The sequence below is a fragment of the Schistocerca serialis genome, chromosome 6 (assembly GCF_023864345.2).
Source record: "Schistocerca serialis cubense isolate TAMUIC-IGC-003099 chromosome 6, iqSchSeri2.2, whole genome shotgun sequence".
Lineage (NCBI taxonomy): Eukaryota > Metazoa > Arthropoda > Insecta > Orthoptera > Acrididae > Schistocerca > Schistocerca serialis.
The window spans coordinates 198,440,346-198,465,431 of record NC_064643.1 but is presented as its reverse complement, the minus strand read 5'-3'; the positions used below and the strand labels follow the sequence as shown (position 1 = coordinate 198,465,431).

The following is a 25,086-nucleotide window of genomic DNA, read 5'->3' as shown; positions in this document are numbered from 1 at the left end:
TCTGTCAGAGACAGCAAAGGACTTGGAAGAGCAGTTGAATGGAATGGACAGTGTCTTGAAAGGAGGATATAAGATGAACATCAACAAAAGCAAAACAAGGATAATGGAATGTAGTCTAATTAAGTCGGGTGATGCTGAGGGAATTAGATTAGGAAATGAGGCACTTAAAGTAGTAAAGGAGTTTTGCTATTTGGGGAGCAAAATAACTGATGATGGTCGAAGTAGAGAGGATGTAAAGTGTAGGCTGGCAGTGGCAAGGAAGGCGTTTCTGAAGAAGAGAAATTTGTTAACATCCAGTATTGATTTAAGTGTCAGGAAGTCATTTCTGAAAGTATTTGTATGGAGTGTAGCCATGTATGGAAGTGAAACATGGACGATAAATAGTTTGGACAAGAAGAGAATAGAAGCTTTCGAAATGTGGTGCTACAGAAGAATGCTGAAGATTAGATGGGTAGATCACATAACTAATGAGGAAGTATTGAATAGGATTGGGGAGAAGAGAAGTTTGTGGCACAACTTGACCAGAAGAAGGGATCGGTTGGTAGGACATGTTCTGAGGCATCAAGGGATCACCAATTTAGTGTTGGAGGGCAGCGTGGAGGGTAAAAATCGTAGAGGGAGACCAAGAGATGAATACACTAAGCAGATTCAGAAGGATGTAGGTTGCAATAGGTACTGGGAGATGAAAAAGCTTGCACAGGATAGAGTAGCATGGAGAGCTGCATCAAACCAGTCTCAGGACTGAAGACCACAACAACAACATACTGTAAATGCACAATAAGTAAAAGTTCATACTTCCGATCTTTTCTGGAGTTGGAGTTGTCGTGTGACGAGGGCCTCCCGTCGGGTAGACCGTTCGCCGGGTGCAAGTCTTTCGATGTGACGCCACTTCGGCGACTTGCGCGTCGATGGGGATGAAATGATGATGATTAGGACAACACAACACCCAAACCCAGGGCAGAGAAAATCTCCGACCCAGCCGGGAATCGAACCCGGGCTCATAGGACTGACACACTATCGCGCTGACCACGAAGCTACCGGGGGGGGGGGGGGGGGGATGTGTTGTAGTTGTAATGTCTAGAGACTTGAAATGGTATAGATTTACCCATTTAACAGTCCCCAACGGAGAATTCTTGTCATTTGCAACCGTTTCTTTGCGTTTACCACTTGCCAACAACACGACGAAATATGTTTCAGGCATGCGACTGGGGCTGCTCCAGGCGAAGCTGGGCCTGGTGCACCTGCTGTCTAACTACACGGTGGACGTGAGCAGCGAAACGGACATCCCGCTGGTCTTGGACCCATATACACCCGTGCTGTCCGCGCAGAACGGGATCCGCCTGTGCATCTCCAAGCGCAAACCTCCACGAACAGTGCAGTGAGGCCGCGAATCTGTCAGCGGACTTACAAACTTTCGATCTACATTTCCAACTGAAACCTATATATTTATTTATATATAACGTAATCTTTTTATGTGAATTATATTTTTATACATTAATTTTGTGTTTAATGAAGTAGCGTAATATTTACACTAGCCTTACACGACATAACAAATAAAAATTTTCATTTCAAAGTACCCTAAGTGTTTGATTTTATACGAGATCAAAACCTAAAGAAAGGCTGTACTCGGAAATCTAACCTTCAAAGGCATTTTTTCAGCTTTTTTGAGAATTGCGTCGTGCTGCCGAAGGAAACTAACGTCCGACTAATCCTCAAATCTTACAAGTACACTCTTTAAGGTCCCCTTCTCAATCATTTATGTATTACAACGTACAGAGTGATTCTAAAGTCACTATACATTTTGTACTTAAACAGTTTTATTAACCCATATGTAACGGCATTGCAAACCCGCCAGGATAGCCTGGTAGGACTTGGGTAGGAGCACCGGCCCCGGATCGAATCCGCCCAGCGGATTAACGACGACGGCCGGTGTGCCGGCCAGCCTCGATGTGGTCTTTAGGCGGTTTTCCACATCCTCGTAGGTGAATACCGGGCTGGTCCCCATGTCCAGCCTCAGTTACACGACTCACAGACATTTGAAACACATTCACACTATTTCACGATTTACACTCGATGCAGACAGCTGGGCTACACTAATTCCATCCTGGGGGGTACAGGGTGGCGGCAGGGAGGACATACGGTCACCCCTTAACATTAACATGCCAAATCCGGTTAACCATGGCCGACCCTGCGTAACCGCAGGACAAGGCGCAAGCGGTAGAACGTAATGGCATTGCAACTTATGTTACAGTAGGACATAATTTCAGTATATTTCAATGTGACCACCTTGCATGTCTAGGCACACAACCCCCCCCCCCCCCCCCCCCCCCCCGGCGCTCCACTGTAGACCGAAAAACCTGCCCAAGCATTCCTGGTGTAATCTCAGCAGCTGGGGCTCGAATCCGCTGTGTTAAGTGTTCACCTGGTATACCTTAGACTTAATAAACCCCCATGCAAAAACGTCTAAGGGTGTCAAGTCAGGAGAGTGGGCTGCCCACAGCCACGGAGAGGCTGGACCAATTCATCTGCTGGGAAATGCTTGATTCAAATAATCTCAAACAACGAGGGCAAGAGCGGGTGGTGCACCACCCTGTTGAAAAACAACAGTATCCATAATCCCATCAATATCAACTGGGGCTCCAAAAACTGTTCCAACATATCTAGGTATGTGGTTCCAGTCACGGTTTGTTCTCCAAAGAAGAAGGGCCCGTACACTGTTGACCCCGTTATCCCTAACCACACATTCACTTTTGCTGTGTCCCATTGCCACTCCTGCTGCACATTTGGTTGTTCGTCTGCCCAGATCCTGCAGTTGTGTATGTTCACATGTCCACAGGTATGAAATGTAGCTTCATTACTGAACAAGACATTCTGCATCAAATTATTATTTTTCCACAGCTTGTAGCAGGTCATGACACGTAGCTTGTCTGGCTGCCTAGTCCTCCGCTTCAAGCTTATGTACGGCCTAGATATGGTACGCACGTCTGTGCAGCTTGTAACGAAGAACTCTCCATACAGTGGTTTGAGGAATACCAAGCTCCGTACTAAGTCTCCTGGTAGATGCAGAAGGGCTACGTGTGATCGCATCCTGCACACTTTGCACGGTATCTGGCGTTATGGTCGGCCTCCCTGGCCGTTCTTCATCTGAAACACTACCAGTACACTGGAATTTATTGACTAGGGTCTTGATAGCAAGCCTGGTGGGGCCTGTTTTCTGGAATCGACGGCCAAAGTCTGCCCGCACCTCTTCATACGTCATTCCACGAAGACGAGCAGAAACAACAGCGATTCGCTCTTCTTTGGTTAGCGTTCTGTTGTAGAACCTACAAGAAACAAATATTCCGTTACTGTATCACTGAAATGTGCAGTGACTTATTATATCACTGAAATGTATAGTGAATTACTATATCACTGAAACGTATAGTGACTTTAGAATCATCCTGTATTTAATGAACTTCGTCGTACTTAAATGTATCCTTCTTAGAGTTTGACCATAAAAAATGTTAGTGTAATCCGACTAAATTAAAACAACACATTAGGCAGCATTTCTAAGGCTTTTCGCCCCAGACTAGTTCACTTGACACCTCTCTAGGTTCCCCCACTCCTCTCCGACAATAGTTGGCCACACGTGAGCAGATTTCTGCGATGGGGCAGCACCGCGGGCCAGTTCCGCGGGTATTTTTGACGGATCAGGTCCACCGATCTCAGACCCTTTGTTTGCCACCAGCGTGCAGTCCCCCAACAGTCGGAACCAGTCTCTCAGATCTGCCCAGAGGCCAGATCCCTTCGTGTGTGGCGTAAGTCTGAGGATCTTCGTGATTTATCCTAGTCCAAGGACTGCCGCGCGTAGTCGAGAGGTCTGAGGCCACAGCAGCGGACTTCAGGAGCTGCCACTGGGTCTCTCCGAATGAACGTTGTACAGTACAGCACCTTTAAGACATTATTTGATTACAGTACATCTTAGAATTTTGAAACTCCTTTATATTGTCGAGAAAAAATTATTTTGGGCTATGTGGTAGGAACAAAATCGTAGCAGTGGCCAGTGAATTGTACGATTGTACTTCTCGAAGACAAAATCCCAGATATAGGTTTAAGTAGTTCTGGGTTCTAGGGGACTCATGACCGCAGATGTTAAGTCCCATAGTGCTCAGATCCATTTGAACATTTGAACCAATCAGGACTCCTGTTTGTGATGTCCTTAGATTAGTTAGGTTTAAGTAGTTCTAAGGTATATGACTCAGAATCGTGGGAGTGCCTCTGATAATCGTGAAAGTTCGATATGCTAATAAGAGAGCATTCTCGATACTCTGTAAAGCACAGTAATTCGTAAAAACTTTAAAATAATGGACATAACGCTATTATAAGTAATAAAATTATGAACATAGTATAAGAAACTTTTTATTGGCGCTCACCACAGTGTTGGTTTACATAACTCATCCCCACTCCCTTTTATGTTTCTCTCAAGAGGCCTACACCTGTCTGAGCTCTTTTTCTGAATTTATTGAACGGATTTGCAGCTACAGGAAAGTGTGATCTTTTGTCACCAAATGCGTTTAGTTTTATCGAAATAAAACATCATCAGTGGTCTGTAATGAAACAAATTTACTATCTGGTTTGCTTGCTAGATTTAAAAACACTTCGTTACAAAACACGTTAATTTCACTTAAGATATTTTATATTCGATTTTCGCTCGCATCAGGAAACATTGTCAGCTTGCTTGTTTTCGTGGTAGTCCGTGTACTCGCTGTTGTTTCATGAGCTGTACTTGCGAAGACAGATTTGAAATACCATCAGTAATTACCAAACTACCACAGACAATATGGCCACACCATTAAAGAATTTCTTTTCTGAAGCTTTATTTCAAATTTTGTAGCTTAGATTTTTACAGTTGGAATACCATCTAGAAATGTTTTAACCATGTCTTTACACGCCCTATTATTTATATTCTTGTTTGTGTATGTTCATGTATGAATTTTTACGAACAAGGTATTTTACGACCCAGTGGTGTACGTTTCTCGATGTCGTCGTTGGTCCACCATTTCACTTCACTTGTAGCTGCCAAAACTTGTTGCCGCATGAAAACCACAAGAAAACTGACGGACATTGTGAACATGAAATCTGCATGTGTGTGCCCAACTGGGATAGCAGGATCGCCGATTCAAGGAACTGCAGGTAGTGACCTGCAGCTCGTCCCTGTCTCACATGGAGTAAAATTCGCTGTATGCTTACTTGCTGGTTCACGTGACAGCTTCCATGCAGGTTCTGTCTTGTGCTAGCTGGGTGATGTGCATGTTTTTCATGATAGATCCAGAGTGCTATTTCCGTTACCAGGCCCCGTAAGGTTCCTTGAATGTTTTGTGTGGTGACCATCAGGAGTCCAAGCCGGCCGCGGTGACAGAGCAGTTCTAGGCGCTTCCGTCCGGAACCGCACGACTGCTACGGTCGCAGGTTCGAATCCTGCCTCGGGAATGGCTGCTTGTGATGTACTTAGGATAGTTAGGTTTAAGTAGTTCTAAGTTCTAGGGGACTGATGACCTCAGATGTTAAGTCCCATAGTGCTCAGAGCCATTTGAACATTTGAACCAATCAGGAATCCTGTTTGGTATCTGACAACACAGCCTACAGGGCGAGAACTCTCAGCCTGTCCCAGATAACTCTCGTGACCACACAGAATGTCATGTGCCAACCAGCCGATCTGCGATCATTCAGCCGGCTGCGGTGGTCTAGCGGTTCTAGGCGCTCAGTCTGGAACCGCGTGACTGCTACGGTTGCAGACTCGAATCCTGCCTCAGGTATGGATGTTTGTGATGTCCTTAGGTTAGTTAGGTTTAAGTAGTTCTGGGTTCTAGGGGACTGATGACCGCAGATGTTAAGTCCCATAGTGCTCAGATCCATTTAAACATTTGAACCAATCAGGAGTCCTGTTTGGTATCTGACAACACAGCCTACAGGGCGAGAACTCTCAGCCTGTGCCAGATAACTCTCGTGACCACACAGAATGTCATGTGCCAACCAGCCGATCTGCGATCGTTCAGGCGGCCGCGGTGGTCTAGCGGTTCTAGGCGCTCAGTCCGGAACCGCGTGACTGCTACGGTCACAGGTTCGAATCCTGCCTCGGGCATGGATGTTTGTGATGTCCTTAGATTAGATAGGTTTAAGTAGTTCTAAGTTCTAGGGGACTGATGACCTCAGATGCTAAGTCCCATAGTGCTCAGAGCCATTTAAACATTTGAACCAATCAGGAGTCCTGTTTGGTATCTGACAACACAGCCGACAGGGCGAGAACTCTCAGCCTGTGCCAGATAACTCTCGTGACCACACAGAATGTCATGTGCCAACCAGCCGATCTGCGATCGTTGAGGCGGCCGCGGTGGTCTAGCGGTTCTAGGCGCTCAGTCCGGAACCGCGCGCCTGCTATGGTCGCAGGTTCGAATCCTGCCTCGGGCATGGATGTTTGTGATGTCCTTAGGTTAGTAAGGTTTAAGTAGTTCTGGGTTCTAGGGGACAGATGACCGCAGGTGTTAAGTCCCATAGTGCTCAGATCCATTTGAACATTTGAACCAATCACGACTCCTGTTTGGTATCTGACAACACAGCGTACAGGGCGACAACTCTCAGCCAGTGTCAGATAACTCTCGTGACCACACAGAATGTCATGTGCCAACCAGCCGATCTGCGATCGTTCAGCCGGCTGCGGTGGTCTAGCGGTTCTAGGCGCTCAGTCCGGAACCGCGTGACTGCTACGGTTGCAGGCTCGAATCCTGCCTCAGGTATGGATGTTTGTGATGTCCTTAGGTTAGTTAGGTTTAAGTAGTTCTGGGTTCTAGGGGACTGATGACCGCAGATGTTAAGTCCCATAGTGCTCAGATCCATTTGAACATTTGAACCAATCAGGAGTCCTGTTTGGTATCTGACAACACAGCCTACAGGGCGAGAACTCTCAGCCAGTGCCAGATAACTCTCGTGACCACACAGAATGTCATGCGCCAACCAGCCGATCTGCGATCGTTGAGGCGGCCGCGGTGGTCTAGCGGTTCTAGGCGCTCAGTCCAGAACCGCGCGACTGCTACGGTCGCAGGTTCGAATCCTGCCTCGGGCATGGATGTTTGTGATGTCCTTAGATTAGTTAGGTTTAAGTAGTTCTAAGTTTTAGGGGACTGATGAGCTCAGATGCTAAGTCCCATAGTGCTCAGAGCCATTTAAACATTTGAACCAATCAGGAGTCCTGTTTGGTATCTGACAACACAGCCGACAGGGCGAGAACTCTCAGCCTGTGCCAGATAACTCTCGTGACCACACAGAGTGTCATGTGCCAACCAGCCGATCTGCGATCGTTGAGGCGGCCGCGGTGGTCTAGCGGTTCTAGGCGCTCAGTCCGGAACCGCGCGACTGCTATGGTCGCAGGTTCGAATCCTGCCTCGGGCATGGATGTTTGTGATGTCCTTAGGTTAGTAAGGTTTAAGTAGTTCTGGGTTCTAGGGGACAGATGACCGCAGGTGTTAAGTCCCATAGTGCTCAGATCCATTTGAACATTTGAACCAATCAGGACTCCTGTTTGGTATCTGACAACACAGCGTACAGGGCGACAACTCTCAGCCAGTGCCAGATAACTCTCGTGACCACACAGAATGTCATGTGCCAACCAGCCGATCTGCGATCGTTCAGCCGGCTGCGGTGGTCTAGCGGTTCTAGGCGCTCAGTTCGGAACCGCGTGACTGCTACGGTTGCAGGCTCGAAACCTGCCTCAGGTATGGATGTTTGTGATGTCCTTAGGTTAGTTAGGTTTAAGTAGTTCTGGGTTCTAGGGGACTGATGACCGCAGATGTTAAGTCCCATAGTGCTCAGATCCATTTGAACATTTGAACCAATCAGGAGTCCTGTTTGGTATCTGACAACACAGCGTACAGGGCGAGAACTCTCAGCCAGTGCCAGATAACTCTCGTGACCACACAGAATGTCATGCGCCAACCAGCCGATCTGCGATCGTTGAGGCGGCCGCGGTGGTCTAGCGGTGCTAGGCGCTCACTCCAGAACCGCGCGACTCCTACGTTCGCAGGTTCCAATCCTGCCTCGGGCATGGATGTTTGTGATGTCCTTAGATTAGTTAGGTTTAAGTAGTTCTAAGTTCTAGGGGACTGATGACCTTAGATGTTAAGTCCCATAGTGCTTAGATCCATTTGAACATTTGAACCAATCAGGAGTCATGTTTGGTATCTGACAACACAGCCTACAGGGCGAGAACTCTCAGTCAGTGCCACATAACTCTCGTGACCACACAGAATGTCATGCGCCAACCAGCCGATCTGCGATCGTTGAGGCAGCCGTGGTGGTCTAGCGGTTCTAGGCGCTCAGTTCGGAACCGGGCGACTGCTACGGTCGCAGGTTCGAATCCTGCCTCGGGCATGGATGTTTGTGATGTCCTTAGATTAGTTAGGTTTAAGTAGTTCTAAGTTTTAGGGGACTGATGACCGCAGATGTTAAGTCCCATAGTGCTCAGATCCATTTGAACATTTGAACCAATCAGGAGTCCTGTTTGGTATCTGACAACACAGCGTACAGGGCGAGAACTCTCAGCCAGTGCCAGATAACTCTCGTGACCACACAGAATGTCATGCGCCAACCAGCCGATCTGCGATCGTTGAGGCGGCCGCGGTGGTCTAGCGGTGCTAGGCGCTCACTCCAGAACCGCGCGACTCCTACGTTCGCAGGTTCCAATCCTGCCTCGGGCATGGATGTTTGTGATGTCCTTAGATTAGTTAGGTTTAAGTAGTTCTAAGTTCTAGGGGACTGATGACCTTAGATGTTAAGTCCCATAGTGCTTAGATCCATTTGAACATTTGAACCAATCAGGAGTCATGTTTGGTATCTGACAACACAGCCTACAGGGCGAGAACTCTCAGTCAGTGCCACATAACTCTCGTGACCACACAGAATGTCATGCGCCAACCAGCCGATCTGCGATCGTTGAGGCAGCCGTGGTGGTCTAGCGGTTCTAGGCGCTCAGTTCGGAACCGGGCGACTGCTACGGTCGCAGGTTCGAATCCTGCCTCGGGCATGGATGTTTGTGATGTCCTTAGATTAGTTAGGTTTAAGTAGTTCTAAGTTTTAGGGGACTGATGACCTCAGATGTTAAGTCCCATAGTGCTCAGAGCCATTTGAACATTTGAACCAATCAGGAGTCCTGTTTGGTATCTGACAACACAGCCGACAGGGCGAGAACTCTCAGCCTGTGCCAGATAACTCTCGTGACCACACAGAATGTCATGTGCCAACCAGCCGATCTGCGATCGTTGAGGCGGCCGCGGTGGCCTAGCGGTTCTAGGCGCTCAGTTCAGAACCGGGCGACTGCTACGGTCGCAGGTTCAAATCCTGCATCGGGCATGGATGTTTGTGATGTCCTTAGGTTGGTTAGGTTTGAGTAGTTCTAAGTTCTAGGCGACTGATGAGCTCAGATGTTAAGCCCATAGTGCTCAGAGCCATTTAAACGTTTGAACTAATCAGGAGTCCTGTTTGGTATCTGACAACACAGCCGACGGGGCGAGAACTCTCAGCCAGTGCCAGATAACTCTCGTGACCACACAGAATGTCATGTGCCAACCAGCCGATCTGCGATCGTTGAGGTGGCCGCGGTGGTCTAGCTGTCCTAGGCGCTCAATCGAGAACCGCTCGACTGCTACAGTCGCAGGTTCGAATCCTGCCTCGGGCATGGATGTTTGTGATGTCCTTAGGTTGGTTAGGTTTAAGTAGTTCTGCGTTCTAGGGGACTGATGACCGCAGATGTTAAGTCCCATAGTGCTCAGAGCCATTTAAACATTTGAACCAATCAGGAGTCCTGTTTGGTATCTGACAACACAGCCTACAGGGCGAGAACTCTCAGCCTGTGCCTGATAACTCTCGTGACCACACAGAATGTCATGTCCCAACCAGCCGATCTGCGATCGTTGAGACGGCCGCGGTGGTCTAGAAGTTCTAGGCGCTCATTTCGGAACCGGGCGACTGCTACGGTCGCAGGTTCGAATCCTGCCTCGGGCACGGATGTTTGTGATGTCCTTAGGTTGGTTAGGTTTAAGTAGTTCTAAGCTCTAGGGGACTGATGAGCTCAGATGTTAAGTCCCATAGTGCTCAGAGCCATTTGACATTTGAACCAATCAAGAGTCCTGTTTGGTATCTGACAACACAGCCTACAGGGCGAGAACTCTCAGCCAGTGCCAGATAACTCTCGTGACCACACAGAATGTCATGCGCCAACCAGCCGATCTGCGATCGTTGAGGCGGCCGCGGTGGTCTAGCGGTTCTAGGCGCTCAGTCTGGAACCGCGCGACTGCTATGGTCGCAGGTTCGAATCCTGCCTCGGGCATGGATGTTTGTGATGTCCTTAGATTAGTTAGGTTTAAGTAGTTCTAAGTTCTAGGGGACTGATGACCTCAGATGTTGAGTCCCACAGTGCTCAGATCAATTTGAACATTTGAACCAATCAGGAGTCCTGTTTGGTATCTGACAACACAGCCTACAGGGCGAGAACTCTCAGTCAGTGCCAGATAACTCTCGTGACCACACAGAATGTATGGCGCCAACCAGCCGATCTGCGATCGTTGAGGCGGCCACGGTGGTCTAGCGGTTCTAGGCGCTCAGTCCAGAACCACGCGACTGCTAAGGTCGCAGGTTCGAATCCTGCCTCGGGCATGGATGTTTGTGATGTCCTTAGGTTGGTTAGGTTTAAGGAGTTCTGGGTTCTCGGGGACTGATGACCTCAGATGTAAAGTCCCATAGCGCTCAGAGCCATTCAAACATTTGAACCAATCAGGAGTCCTGTTTGGTATCTGACAACACAGCCTACAGGGCGAGAACTCTCAGCCAGTGCCAGATAACTCTCGTGACCACACAGAATGTCATGCGCCAACCAGCCGATCTGCGATCGTTGAGGCGGCCGCGGTGGTCTAGCGGTGCTAGGCGCTCACTCCAGAACCGCGCGACTGCTGCGGTCGCAGGTTCCAATCCTGCCTCGGGCATGGATGTTTGTGATGTCCTTAGATTAGTTAGGTTTAAGTAGTTCTAAGTTTTAGGGGACTGATGACCTCAGATGTTAAGTCCCATAGTGCTCAGAGCCATTTGAACATTTGAACCAATCAGGAGTCCTGTTTGGTATCTGACAACACAGCCGACAGGGCGAGAACTCTCAGCCTGTGCCAGATAACTCTCGTGACCACACAGAATGTCATGCGCCAACCAGCCGATATGCGATCGTTGAGGCGGCCGCGGTGGTCTAGCGGTTCTAGGCGCTCAGTCAGGAACCGCGCGACTGCTACGGTTGCAGGTTCGAATCCTGCCCCGGGCATGGATGTTTGTGATGTCCTTAGATTAGATAGGTTTAAGCAGTTCTAAGTTCTAGGGGACTGATGACCTCAGATGCTAAGTCCCATAGTGCTCAGAGCCATTTGAACATTTGAACCAATCAGGAGTCATGTTTGGTATCTGACAACACAGCCTACAGGGCGAGAACTCTCAGCCTGTGCCAGATAACTCTCGTGACCACACAGAATGTCATGTGCCAACCAGCCGATCTGCGATCGTTGAGGCGGCCGCGGTGGCCTAGCGGTTCTAGGCGCTCAGTTCAGAACCGGGCGACTGCTACGGTCGCAGGTTCAAATCCTGCATCGGGCATGGATGTTTGTGATGTCCTTAGGTTGGTTAGGTTTGAGTAGTTCTAAGTTCTAGGCGACTGATGAGCTCAGATGTTAAGCCCATAGTGCTCAGAGCCATTTAAACGTTTGAACTAATCAGGAGTCCTGTTTGGTATCTGACAACACAGCCGACGGGGCGAGAACTCTCAGCCAGTGCCAGATAACTCTCGTGACCACACAGAATGTCATGTGCCAACCAGCCGATCTGCGATCGTTGAGGTGGCCGCGGTGGTCTAGCTGTCCTAGGCGCTCAATCGAGAACCGCTCGACTGCTACAGTCGCAGGTTCGAATCCTGCCTCGGGCATGGATGTTTGTGATGTCCTTAGGTTGGTTAGGTTTAAGTAGTTCTGCGTTCTAGGGGACTGATGACCGCAGATGTTAAGTCCCATAGTGCTCAGAGCCATTTAAACATTTGAACCAATCAGGAGTCCTGTTTGGTATCTGACAACACAGCCTACAGGGCGAGAACTCTCAGCCTGTGCCTGATAACTCTCGTGACCACACAGAATGTCATGTCCCAACCAGCCGATCTGCGATCGTTGAGGCGGCCGCGGTGGTCTAGAAGTTCTAGGCGCTCATTTCGGAACCGGGCGACTGCTACGGTCGCAGGTTCGAATCCTGTCTCGGGCACGGATGTTTGTGATGTCCTTAGGTTGGTTAGGTTTAAGTAGTTCTAAGCTCTAGGGGACTGATGAGCTCAGATGTTAAGTCCCATAGTGCTCAGAGCCATTTGACATTTGAACCAATCAAGAGTCCTGTTTGGTATCTGACAACACAGCCTACAGGGCGAGAACTCTCAGCCAGTGCCAGATAACTCTCGTGACCACACAGAATGTCATGCGCCAACCAGCCGATCTGCGATCGTTGAGGCGGCCGCGGCGGTCTAGCGGTTCTAGGCGCTCAGTCCGGAACCGCGCGACTGCTATGGTCGCAGGTTCGAATCCTGCCTCGGGCATGGATGTTTGTGATGTCCTTAGATTAGTTAGGTTTAAGTAGTTCTAAGTTCTAGGGGACTGATGACCTCAGATGTTAAGTCCCACAGTGCTCAGATCAATTTGAACATTTGAACCAATCAGGAGTCCTGTTTGGTATCTGACAACACAGCCTACAGGGCGAGAACTCTCAGACAGTGCCAGATAACTCTCGTGACCACACAGAATGTATGGCGCCAACCAGCCGATCTGCGATCGTTGAGGCGGCCACGGTGGTCTAGCGGTTCTAGGCGCTCAGTCCAGAACCACGCGACTGCTAAGGTCGCAGGTTCGAATCCTGCCTCGGGCATGGATGTTTGTGATGTCCTTAGGTTGGTTAGGTTTAAGGAGTTCTGGGTTCTCGGGGACTGATGACCTCAGATGTTAAGTCGCATAGTGCTCAGAGCCATTTAGACATTTGAACCAATCAGGAGTCCTATTTGGTATCTGACAACACAGCCTACAGGGCGAGAACTCTCAGCCAGTGCCAGATAACTCTCGTGACCACACAGAATGTCATGCGCCAACCAACCGATCTGCGATCGTTGAGGCGGCCGCGGAGGTCTAGCGGTTCTAGGCGCTCAGTCCGGAACTGTGCGACTGCTACGGTCGCAGGTTCGAATCATGCCTCGGGCATGGATGTTTGTGATTTCCTTAGGTTGGTTAGGTTTCAGTAGTTCTGGGTTCTAGGGGACTGATGACCTCAGATGTAAAGTCCCATAGCGCTCAGAGCCATTTAAACATTTGAACCAATCAGGAGTCCTGTTTGGTATCTGACAACACAGCCTACAGGGCGAGAACTCTCAGCCAGTGCCAGATAACTCTCGTGACCACACAGAATGTCATGCGCCAACCAGCCGATCTGCGATCGTTGAGGCGGCCGCGGTGGTCTAGCGGTTCTAGGCGCTCAGTCCGGAACTGCGCGACTGCTACAGTCGCAGGTTCGAATCCTGCCTCGGGCATGGATGTTTGTGATGTCCTTAGGTTGGTTAGGTTTAAGTTGTTCTGGGTTCTAGGGGATTGATGACCTCTGATGTTAAGTCCCATAGTGCTCAGAGCCATTTAAACATTTGTACCGATCAGGAGTCCTGTTTGGTATCTGACAACACAGCCTACAGGGCTAGAACTCTCAGCCAGTGCCAGATATCTCTCGTGACCACACAGAATGTCATGCGCCAACCAGCCGATCTGCGATCGTTGAGGCGGCCGCGGTGGTCTAGCGGTTCTAGGCGCTCAGTCCGGAACTGCGCGACTGCTACAGTCGCAGGTTCGAATCCTGCCTCGGGCATGGATGTTTGTCATGTCCTTAGGTTGGTTAGGTTTAAGTAGTTCTGGGTTCTAGGGGACTGATGACCTCAGATGTTAAGTCCCATAGTGCTCAGAGCCATTTAAACATTTGTACCAATCAGGAGTCCTGTTTGGTATCTGACAACACAGCCTACAGGGCGAGAACTCTCAGCCAGTGCCAGATAACTCTCGTGACCACACAGAATGTCATGCGCCAACCAGCCGATCTGCGATCGTTCAGGCAGCCGCGGTAGTCTAGCGGTTCTAGGCGCTCAGTCCGGAACCGCGCGACTGCTACGGTCGCAGGTTCGAATCCTGCCTCGGGCATGGATGTTAGTGATGTCCTTAGATTAGTTAGGTTTAAGTAGTTCTAAGTTCTAGGGGACTGATGACCTTAGATGTTAAGTCCCATAGTGCTTAGGTCCATTTGAACATTTGAACCAATCAGGAGTCATGTTTGGTATCTGACAACACAGCCTACAGGGCGAGAACTCTCAGTCAGTGCCACATAACTCTCGTGACCACACAGAATGTCATGCGCCAACCAGCCGATCTGCGATCGTTGAGGCAGCCGTGGTGGTCTAGCGGTTCTAGCCGCTCAGTCCGTAACCGCGAGATTGCTACGGTCGCAGGTTCGAATCCTGCCTCGGGCATGGATGTTTGTGATGTCCTTCGGTTGGTTAGGTTTAAGTAGTTCTGGGTTCTAGGGGACTGATGACCTCAGATGTTAAGTCCCATAGTGCTCAGAGCCATTTAAACATTTGTACCGATCACGAGTCCTGTTTGGTATCTGACAACACAGCCTACAGGGCGAGAACTCTCAGCCAGTGCCAGATAACTCTCGTGACCACACAGAATGTCATGCGCCAACCAGCCGATATGCGATCGTTGAGGCGGCCGCGGTGGTCTAGCGGTTCTAGGCGCTCAGTCAGGAACCGCGCGACTGCTACGGTTGCAGGTTCGAATCCTGCCCCGGGCATGGATGTTTGTGATGTCCTTAGATTAGATAGGTTTAAGCAGTTCTAAGTTCTAGGGGACTGATGACCTCAGATGCTAAGTCCCATAGTGCTCAGAGCCATTTGAACATTTGAACCAATCAGGAGTCATGTTTGGTATCTGACAACACAGCCTACAGGGCGAGAACTCTCAGCCTGTGCCAGATAACTCTCGTGACCACACAGAATGTCATGTGCCAACCAGCCGATCTGCGATCGTTGAGGCGGCCGCGGTGGCCTAGCGGTTCTAGGCGCTCAGTTCAGAACCGGGCGACTGCTACGGTCGCAGGTTCAAATCCTGCATCGGGCATGGATGTTTGTGATGTCCTTAGGTTGGTTAGGTTTGAGTAGTTCTAAGTTCTAGGCGACTGATGAGCTCATATGTTAAGCCCATAGTGCTCAGAGCCATTTAAACGTTTGAACTAATCAGGAGTCCTGTTTGGTATCTGACAACACAGCCGACGGGGCGAGAACTCTCAGCCAGTGCCAGATAACTCTCGTGACCACACAGAATGTCATGTGCCAACCAGCCGATCTGCGATCGTTGAGGTGGCCGCGGTGGTCTAGCTGTCCTAGGCGCTCAATCGAGAACCGCTCGACTGCTACAGTCGCAGGTTCGAATCCTGCCTCGGGCATGGATGTTTGTGATGTCCTTAGGTTGGTTAGGTTTAAGTAGTTCTGCGTTCTAGGGGACTGATGACCGCAGATGTTAAGTCCCATAGTGCTCAGAGCCATTTAAACATTTGAACCAATCAGGAGTCCTGTTTGGTATCTGACAACACAGCCTACAGGGCGAGAACTCTCAGCCTGTGCCTGATAACTCTCGTGACCACACAGAATGTCATGTCCCAACCAGCCGATCTGCGATCGTTGAGGCGGCCGCGGTGGTCTAGAAGTTCTAGGCGCTCATTTCGGAACCGGGCGACTGCTACGGTCGCAGGTTCGAATCCTGTCTCGGGCACGGATGTTTGTGATGTCCTTAGGTTGGTTAGGTTTAAGTAGTTCTAAGCTCTAGGGGACTGATGAGCTCAGATGTTAAGTCCCATAGTGCTCAGAGCCATTTGACATTTGAACCAATCAAGAGTCCTGTTTGGTATCTGACAACACAGCCTACAGGGCGAGAACTCTCAGCCAGTGCCAGATAACTCTCGTGACCACACAGAATGTCATGCGCCAACCAGCCGATCTGCGATCGTTGAGGCGGCCGCGGTGGTCTAGCGGTTCTAGGCGCTCAGTCCGGAACTGTGCGACTGCTACGGTCGCAGGTTCGAATCATGCCTCGGGCATGGATGTTTGTGATTTCCTTAGGTTGGTTAGGTTTCAGTAGTTCTGGGTTCTAGGGGACTGATGACCTCAGATGTAAAGTCCCATAGCGCTCAGAGCCATTTAAACATTTGAACCAATCAGGAGTCCTGTTTGGTATCTGACAACACAGCCTACAGGGCGAGAACTCTCAGTCAGTGCCAGATAACTCTCGTGACCACACAGAATGTATGGCGCCAACCAGCCGATCTGCGATCGTTGAGGCGGCCACGGTGGTCTAGCGGTTCTAGGCGCTCAGTCCAGAACCACGCGACTGCTAAGGTCGCAGGTTCGAATCCTGCCTCGGGCATGGATGTTTGTGATGTCCTTAGGTTGGTTAGGTTTAAGGAGTTCTGGGTTCTCGGGGACTGATGACCTCAGATGTTAAGTCCCATAGTGCTCAGAGCCATTTAGACATTTGAACCAATCAGGAGTCCTATTTGGTATCTGACAACACAGCCTACAGGGCGAGAACTCTCAGCCAGTGCCAGATAACTCTCGTGACCACACAGAATGTCATGCGCCAACCAGCCGATCTGCGATCGTTGAGGCGGCCGCGGTGGTCTAGCGGTTCTAGGCGCTCAGTCCGGAACTGTGCGACTGCTACGGTCGCAGGTTCGAATCATGCCTCGGGCATTGATGTTTGTGATTTCCTTAGGTTGGTTAGGTTTCAGTAGTTCTGGGTTCTAGGGGACTGATGACCTCAGATGTAAAGTCCCATAGCGCTCAGAGCCATTTAAACATTTGAACCAATCAGGAGTCCTGTTTGGTATCTGACAACACAGCCTACAGGGCGAGAACTCTCAGCCAGTGCCAGATAACTCTCGTGACCACACAGAATGTCATGCGCCAACCAGCCGATCTGCGATCGTTGAGGCGGCCGCGGTGGTCTAGCGGTTCTAGGCGCTCAGTCCGGAACTGCGCGACTGCTACAGTCGCAGGTTCGAATCCTGCCTCGGGCATGGATGTTTGTGATGTCCTTAGGTTGGTTAGGTTTAAGTTGTTCTGGGTTCTAGGGGATTGATGACCTCTGATGTTAAGTCCCATAGTGCTCAGAGCCATTTAAACATTTGTACCGATCAGGAGTCCTGTTTGGTATCTGACAACACAGCCTACAGGGCTAGAACTCTCAGCCAGTGCCAGATATCTCTCGTGACCACACAGAATGTCATGCGCCAACCAGCCGATCTGCGATCGTTGAGGCGGCCGCGGTGGTCTAGCGGTTCTAGGCGCTCAGTCCGGAACTGCGCGACTGCTACAGTCGCAGGTTCGAATCCTGCCTCGGGCATGGATGTTTGTCATGTCCTTAGGTTGGTTAGGTTTAAGTAGTTCTGGGTTCTAGGGGACTGATGACCTCAGATGTTAAGTCCCATAGTGCTCAGAGCCATTTAAACATTTGTACCAATCAGGAGTCCTGTTTGGTATCTGACAACACAGCCTACAGGGCGAGAACTCTCAGCCAGTGCCAGATAACTCTCGTGACCACACAGAATGTCATGCGCCAACCAGCCGATCTGCGATCGTTCAGGCAGCCGCGGTAGTCTAGCGGTTCTAGGCGCTCAGTCCGGAACCGCGCGACTGCTACGGTCGCAGGTTCGAATCCTGCCTCGGGCATGGATGTTAGTGATGTCCTTAGATTAGTTAGGTTTAAGTAGTTCTAAGTTCTAGGGGACTGATGACCTTAGATGTTAAGTCCCATAGTGCTTAGGTCCATTTGAACATTTGAACCAATCAGGAGTCATGTTTGGTATCTGACAACACAGCCTACAGGGCGAGAACTCTCAGTCAGTGCCACATAACTCTCGTGACCACACAGAATGTCATGCGCCAACCAGCCGATCTGCGATCGTTGAGGCAGCCGTGGTGGTCTAGCGGTTCTAGCCGCTCAGTCCGTAACCGCGAGATTGCTACGGTCGCAGGTTCGAATCCTGCCTCGGGCATGGATGTTTGTGATGTCCTTAGGTTGGTTAGGTTTAAGTAGTTCTGGGTTCTAGGGGACTGATGACCTCAGATGTTAAGTCCCATAGTGCTCAGAGCCATTTAAACATTTGTACCGATCAGGAGTCCTGTTTGGTATCTGACAACACAGCCTACAGGGCGAGAACTCTCAGCCAGTGCCAGATAACTCTCGTGACCACACAGAATGTCATGCGCCAACCAGCCGATCTGCGATCGTTGAGGCGGCCGCGGTGGTCTAGCGGTTCTAGGCGCTCAGTCCGGAACAGCGCGACTGCTACGGTCGCAGGTTCGAATCCTGCCTCGGGCATGGATGTTTGTGATGTCCTTAGGTTGGTTATTTTTAAGGAGTTCTGGGTTCTAGGGGACTGATGACCTCAGATGTTAAGTCCCATAGTGCTCAGAGCCATTTAAACATTTGAACCAATCAGGAGTCCTGTTTGGTATCTGACAACACAGCGTACAGGGCGAGAACTCTCAGCCAGTGCCAGATAACTCTCGTGACCACAGAGAATGTCATGCGCCAACCAGCCGATCTGCGATCGTTGAGGCGGCCACGGTGGTCTAGCGGTTCTAGGCGCTCAGTTCGGAACCGCGTGACTGCTACGGTCGCAGGTTCGAATCCTGCCTCGGGCATGGATGTTTGTGATGGCCTTAGGTTGGTTAGGTTTAAGTAGTTCTGGGTTCTAGGGGACTGATGACCGCAGATGTTAAGTCCCATAGTGCTCAGAGATATTTTTTTGCAATCGTTCTAAAATGATTGTTAATAAACTTTCAGTAAAAAAATTGTATCTTCCACATCTTGTAGCTGTATTCTTCAGATTCACAATGAACTGACTATCATTTCGTTAATTTTCATGCTTACTGTGATATTTCGAGATTAGGTAAACTATTGCAAAAATTTCTTACCGTCTTCAGTGAAAAGTAGGGATTTCTATGAATTTGCAATTGGTGCCTGTAAGGTCCTACGTTGCCCTGCATGAAATTACACCATAAACTTCTTTTGGGAGGTCATCATTCTCAATCACCAGTCGCAATAAAATGGATTGTATGTAAATTTCTCCATCCCCATCTCGCGCTACAGAGGAAAAAAAGCGAAAATGAAGCATTCATAACATTCCTCTTATCTCATAAACGGTTTTAGATATCTAAACAAGATTTTGGCAATGATGGTATACAAAGCAGAGAGTGTTTTGTCATGTGACTAATGTGTGAAACTTCCACGTCTAAAGCGATTTTTCCCCTGAAATAACGTAATTTTTGACGGTGATCAATAAGTGGTGATACGAGAAATGCTGTTGGTTTGAAACAATGTATCTGAAGAAATTATAGTTTATTTTTATACCTAAAATGGGCATTTTCATAAAGTATTGTTTTGTCCTTCCCTCAACTGCTGATTTAATGATGCACTGTTTCAGCATTCTGCCACCATTTTAAATGCATTGGAATGTGGGACGAATATTTCTAAATTCTGCTGTGTTTTAGCAAAAGAAGCATATTTTAACGTTGCAACAAAGTTACTTACGTATTACTCAAAACTGATCACTGATTATTTAACAAGGAAATCGTCAAACAGCCGTGCGACTTGCGTAGTTATTATATTTTATTTTAACAACCAGTTTCGGCAATTCAATACGTCATCTTCAGGCACCATATGTACTTCATGTACAGACATTCAAACATATTGATATTGGCATCCTGGCTTCATCAGTATCTGGATATTGTGAATTGTATCTCGAGTGCTTCCCTGTTGTCTAGTCTTCGAAGAAAGCACCTGAGACACGAATTCACGATATCCAGATACTAATGGTTCCAGGATGCCAATATCGATACGTTTGAATGTCTATACATGAGGTGATATGGGGGATGAAGATGGCATACTGAATTGCTGATTCTGCTTGTCAAAATAAAATAAAATAACTTCTCATATCACATGGCTGTTAAGCGATTTTCCCTTTAAATATTTGATCAGCCGCTCTCCCGCGTCCACAATGGATCAACAGACATCGGTGATATCGTTGCTCTGAAGAGAAATGAAGGGAATATGGAATCAGGGAAAAATAAACGGCTACTTCTGCTGAAAATCTGCAGGAACCTTATACTCAAGAGAATATTTAATAACGAATGATATGAACTGAATGTGGCCGACGGATTTTATTTATATTCCTCAGTTACCTAAGAAATAAGAAAACAATTAACTGTACATAGTATACCAGCTTTTCTTTCCCAGCCCTCTACATAATAAAGAACTGTACTGTTTTCATCACAATATGGTGTATGTTTGTCGATGTGTATGTTTCTTCATTTAGGTATCTGCAGTTTAAAATCCTAGCTTAGATTGCACCATCTATTAAACAAGCTGTGCTCATGACCAAAAGTCTGTAACTGAAAACATTTTGAACATACCGTTAATGGAATTGTGTAATTCATGGGGACATTATTAGAACATAAAACATTATAGGAGCTCGAAAGATTCTTTAGTACAGTTTAGATGCAGGCTACAATTAGGGAAAATATCACAGAAGTGAGGGCAAAAGCAGTTAATTGCCTGGTTGAAGGAACTGAGCAGATTTACTTTTGAACACAGTAAAACTTGACCTTCAGAGACATTTCTGATAAAATTTTTAGAACGTGCCTTTTTTCTTTTCTTAAGGAATAGAAATGCTGCAAGGATACAGGGAACAATACTAGTTAACTGTGCTTTCTTAAACTGTGACCCACAGCAAAAGGTAGGTGTTTATAAAACTACGTCCTGCTAACAGATGTAGAATGATTGCAACTTAACATTTATACATACTACAGCATTCCTATAATACACACAACTGTTTTGTGTTGTTAATGTAACCAAACAGACAGACTAGAAATATCCAATTTCTTTTTTCACACCAGTAATGAAATAATACTTGAATTTTGCAGTAGCAGGTGGATTCAGTCCAGTATCAGACGAAATTACCTTTAAAGTGATATAAAAGACAAACTGGATTCAAGACTACATCAACCCAATAATGTTGCTACAATTGAATATTTCCCCTGCAAGGGAATATTTCCCTAGACCAGTCATTACATGATAATATGCATCATATTCTTTAGGTAAACAATCAAACATTTCAGAAGAGAATATGTAATCCAACCCATTCACACCACCCTTTCTAAATCACTTTTCAGACTTACACCATATCAGTTTTGCAAATGTAAGTACATACATAATGGAACCAAATGTTATGTACAAGGCTTTCAATAAAAGCAGAAACCTGCCCACATAACAGTAGAACAGAACACGATACCCTCACATGAACAAAGAAAATTATCTGTTGAAAGAATGGTTTCTTCCATAGCGACAAAATCCCCCCCCCCCCCCAGATTACTTCAAAAATTAAGCATTTTCATAGAAAACTATAGTGTATCCACATCTGCTGCCACTGCCACACAAGTCTACTGGCGCTAAATACACTCAAATACATAAAACTCTAAAACATTAAAGTCATTTGAAAAACAACTAGTACAACTCACATTCTACAAGTATGAAGGAAGCGATGGTAAAATGTACCGCACGGCACCATCTCTTATCTGGACGCATGGCAACGATGTTCCATCAATATCCACTTCGCGGGTAATGATCAGAACATTTTCAGCTATGATTTGTTGGTTCCCAGTCTTTGTCACACACTGCCTTGGTCCACAATCTTCTCATTGCGGTGTCCTTCTGGAACCGACACGTCGTGCAGATCAAAAGTAGGAGTTTCTGAGTGGCCATAAACATAGAAATGACTAGTCCGCATTTAAGAAGTAACTATCAGTTTAATTACAATATTTACTTGTAGAAAATAACAGCTGATTTTTCACTTCTGTTTGTACGCCCATAGGCAACGCAATTAACAATTTTTTCGAAAATCAACACACAAAGTACCGCTGCCTTTCAATACAAATAACACTTGACACTAATGTTTTGATACTCCCAATATGGCTGGGTGAGAAGGGTTGGCTGCACCCAGTGTTACCTAGCTGACAGTACTCTGAGAGGTAGTCATTGTTGTCTGCTGTGTTACTGTTTTGAGCGTCATTGTTCTGTTTTTTTAATTGTTCGATACTTTATGAAACTGCAATTGTTGCAGTTAGGATTTTGATTAAACATATGAATAAATAAAAAGCAGCAGATTCGATTCCGAAGAACGTTTAAGCGATCTTTTACCTCCAAGCGTGACTTACGCCTTCTCAGAAGCATGAAGCGCAGTTTAAGGTACCTGTGCTGTCCGAGGCACGAGGAAATTCTTCCCCCCACACGGCTCCTCCATTCTCAAGGTGACGCTCGGCTAACTCGGAAGTGACATCGGTCATACCACGAAACTCGACAGAATCGGCCAATGAAGAACTCTGAAGGCACCATGTTGGATTTCGTCGTCTTTTGTTGTTTCCGTATTATAACTTGCATGTTATGGCGACATGCTGTTTCAAGGCAATGCCACATCGATGATTTATCACAGACATCTCTGTTACAATTAAATATCAGTTAATGACACATCATTGGTTAAAAGCCTTCAGGAGAACCGAAATGAACGACACCACTGTTAGAAGTTGTATGTGTTCACCATGGTATAATAGTTAAAGACGTGGAGTTATTGAGTTGAAATAATTATATTTCCGTCCTATCCTGTTATATTCTGATATTTTTTACACATTTTCGTGTGTCTAGGAATTTCTTATTGATGTAACAGAAGTGTGTTATGCGATATTAATGTTGCATAAAACATTCTTAGACTTCTTGCCCCGTCAGTTCCGAGTAAAATAGCTTTTGACGATTACCTCCATCGTCTTCGACAGGAGCAATTGACTGTCAAAACTGCTGCTGTGGTGGCCTTATACAGAATGAAGAAAAACCGTGTCACGAAATTTTAACACTGGATAGCTGATGGCAGTATGAACCAAAATTACTAATGTTGTGTAGGTCGACAACGCACCATTTTTGAACTACGGAAACTTGGCGTCACACACTCCGATTGGCCATGGGATTGCTCTGTTGCTGTTCGTCGGTTGATGGGCAGCGCTATGGTTGTCGGTTCACACATACAAACACCCCTCGCCCCGCCACTGCCACAACGTGATACGCACTCGCGTCGAATAGGTCTTGCTGTTTGCCTCCACATCACGTCAGAGGCAATCACACGTAAGCTTTGCTTTGGAGCACACACGCGTCACCTGCAATTTAATCATACAGTAAGCATCGCAGCACAGTATTTGTTTAAAGAACAACTAGATATGTTTTTTGCTTATGGACTAGCCGACGGTAATGCGAATGAAGCTTGACGGTTGTCTGAGGAACGGTAACCAGCAAGACGCCACCAACACCCGCAAACGTTTACAGCAATTCTCGGCGACTTGGCGAAACAGGCTGATTAGCGGGATATCATGCTAATGCTGGAAGACTCAAACATGACGGGATGCTGCATGTGAAGAGACTGTTCTTGTGCACGTCGAGAAAGCACCTATGACAAGTACTCTATCAGTTGGACACGACGTGGGGGTCACTCATCTATTAGTCTGGGAGGTTTTGAGGAATGACGGCCAGCATGCATTTAGTTTCCACCCTGTCCGAGAGCTAAATCCTGTGGCGGTGCATGAAAACAGGCTGGGTTTTGCCGGTGGTTTCTTCAACGTGTTGCACGAGATCCCGACTTCCCTGCCACTGTGTTGCTTACCGCCGAGTGAAGCTTCCATCGGGATGGCGTTTACAACACTCGAAACGTTCATTACTAGGCAAGGGAAAATCCTCAAGTCACGTACGTCCACGGACACCAGTAACGATTTTCGCGCAACATTTGGGCAGGCACTGTGGGTGACCATCTGATTGGGCTGGTCCATCTACTTCCTCGACTTACTGGGGCAAATCACCTGCACTTTTTGCAAGAAACTCTACCCGGCCTGCTGGAAGATTTTCTCCTGGACATAGGCTACGCATCTGGTTGCAGCATGATGGGGCGCCTGCACATAACTGTCGTGCTGTGCGCGGATATTTAAATGAACTCTTCGACTGCCGGGTAATTGGCAGAGGTGCTCGTAGTACATGGTCCCCGAGATCACCAGACCTCATGCCACCGGACTTTTTCCTGTGGGGATTCTTCAAAGTTCTAGTTCACCCACCTGGACGCGAATCACCCAGAAACAAAGAGGAATTAATGGATCGCATTCAACATGCCGCCAATTACATGAGGGCAATGCGAGGAATCTTTGAAAGAGTTCAGCAAAACACCATTCGACGATACCAAGGTTGTGTCGCGTCAGAGGGTCGCCAGTTCAAGCACCTGCTTTAAGTAAACAATGAACTAGCTACAAAAAAAAGGCCCCGTTCAGGGGCTGACAGCTGTTGATGGGTTTGTTCCCGGTACGTCTTATCATGAAACTACAATGGATGTGTCGGACCCCGGCGGATTCGGCCCCAGGTTCCCCTGAGTAGAAGGCTGGCGCGCTACCACCGAGCGTGCGGTCCGCCCTGAATACATCGCCATCTCCTGCAGGTAAAGCATTCGCTGTCAGGCGTTGTCCAGAGCATCCGGTAACAGGGCAATCCCGCGGCCAATCGGAGTGCTTGGCGCCAAGTTTCCGTAGTTTGAAAATGGTTCGTTGTGGACCTCGCAACATTAGTAATTTTGGTTCCTACTGGCATCAGCTATCCAGGGTTAAAATTTCGTGACACAATTTTTCTCCGCCCTGAGTAGCCCACAAACGGCATCTGACTGCCAGGTAATTATCGTAATGCTGTCTCTATGTGGTTTCAACGTCTGCGCTGGTACCGCGACCAGTCCGTTCGTAACGTAAACATTGCGACAACTATCTCTGGGTGTTCACTGCATCGGGAGCTCGCTTCCCTGCACCGCTACGACCATATCCGATGTCGCGGT

General features: G+C 47.9%; 1 protein-coding gene across 1 annotated transcript in view; it reads left to right on the top strand.

Annotated features, from left to right (window-relative positions):
* Positions 1 to 1,382, top strand: part of LOC126484746 (probable cytochrome P450 6a14) — a 75,224-nt gene extending 73,842 nt beyond the window's left edge. The window contains exon 7 of the mRNA XM_050108340.1: positions 1,198 to 1,382. Within this exon, the coding sequence (XP_049964297.1) occupies positions 1,198 to 1,382 (185 nt within the window). The remainder of the gene's footprint in view (positions 1 to 1,197) is intronic.
* Positions 1,383 to 25,086: the final 23,704 nt, after the last annotated feature.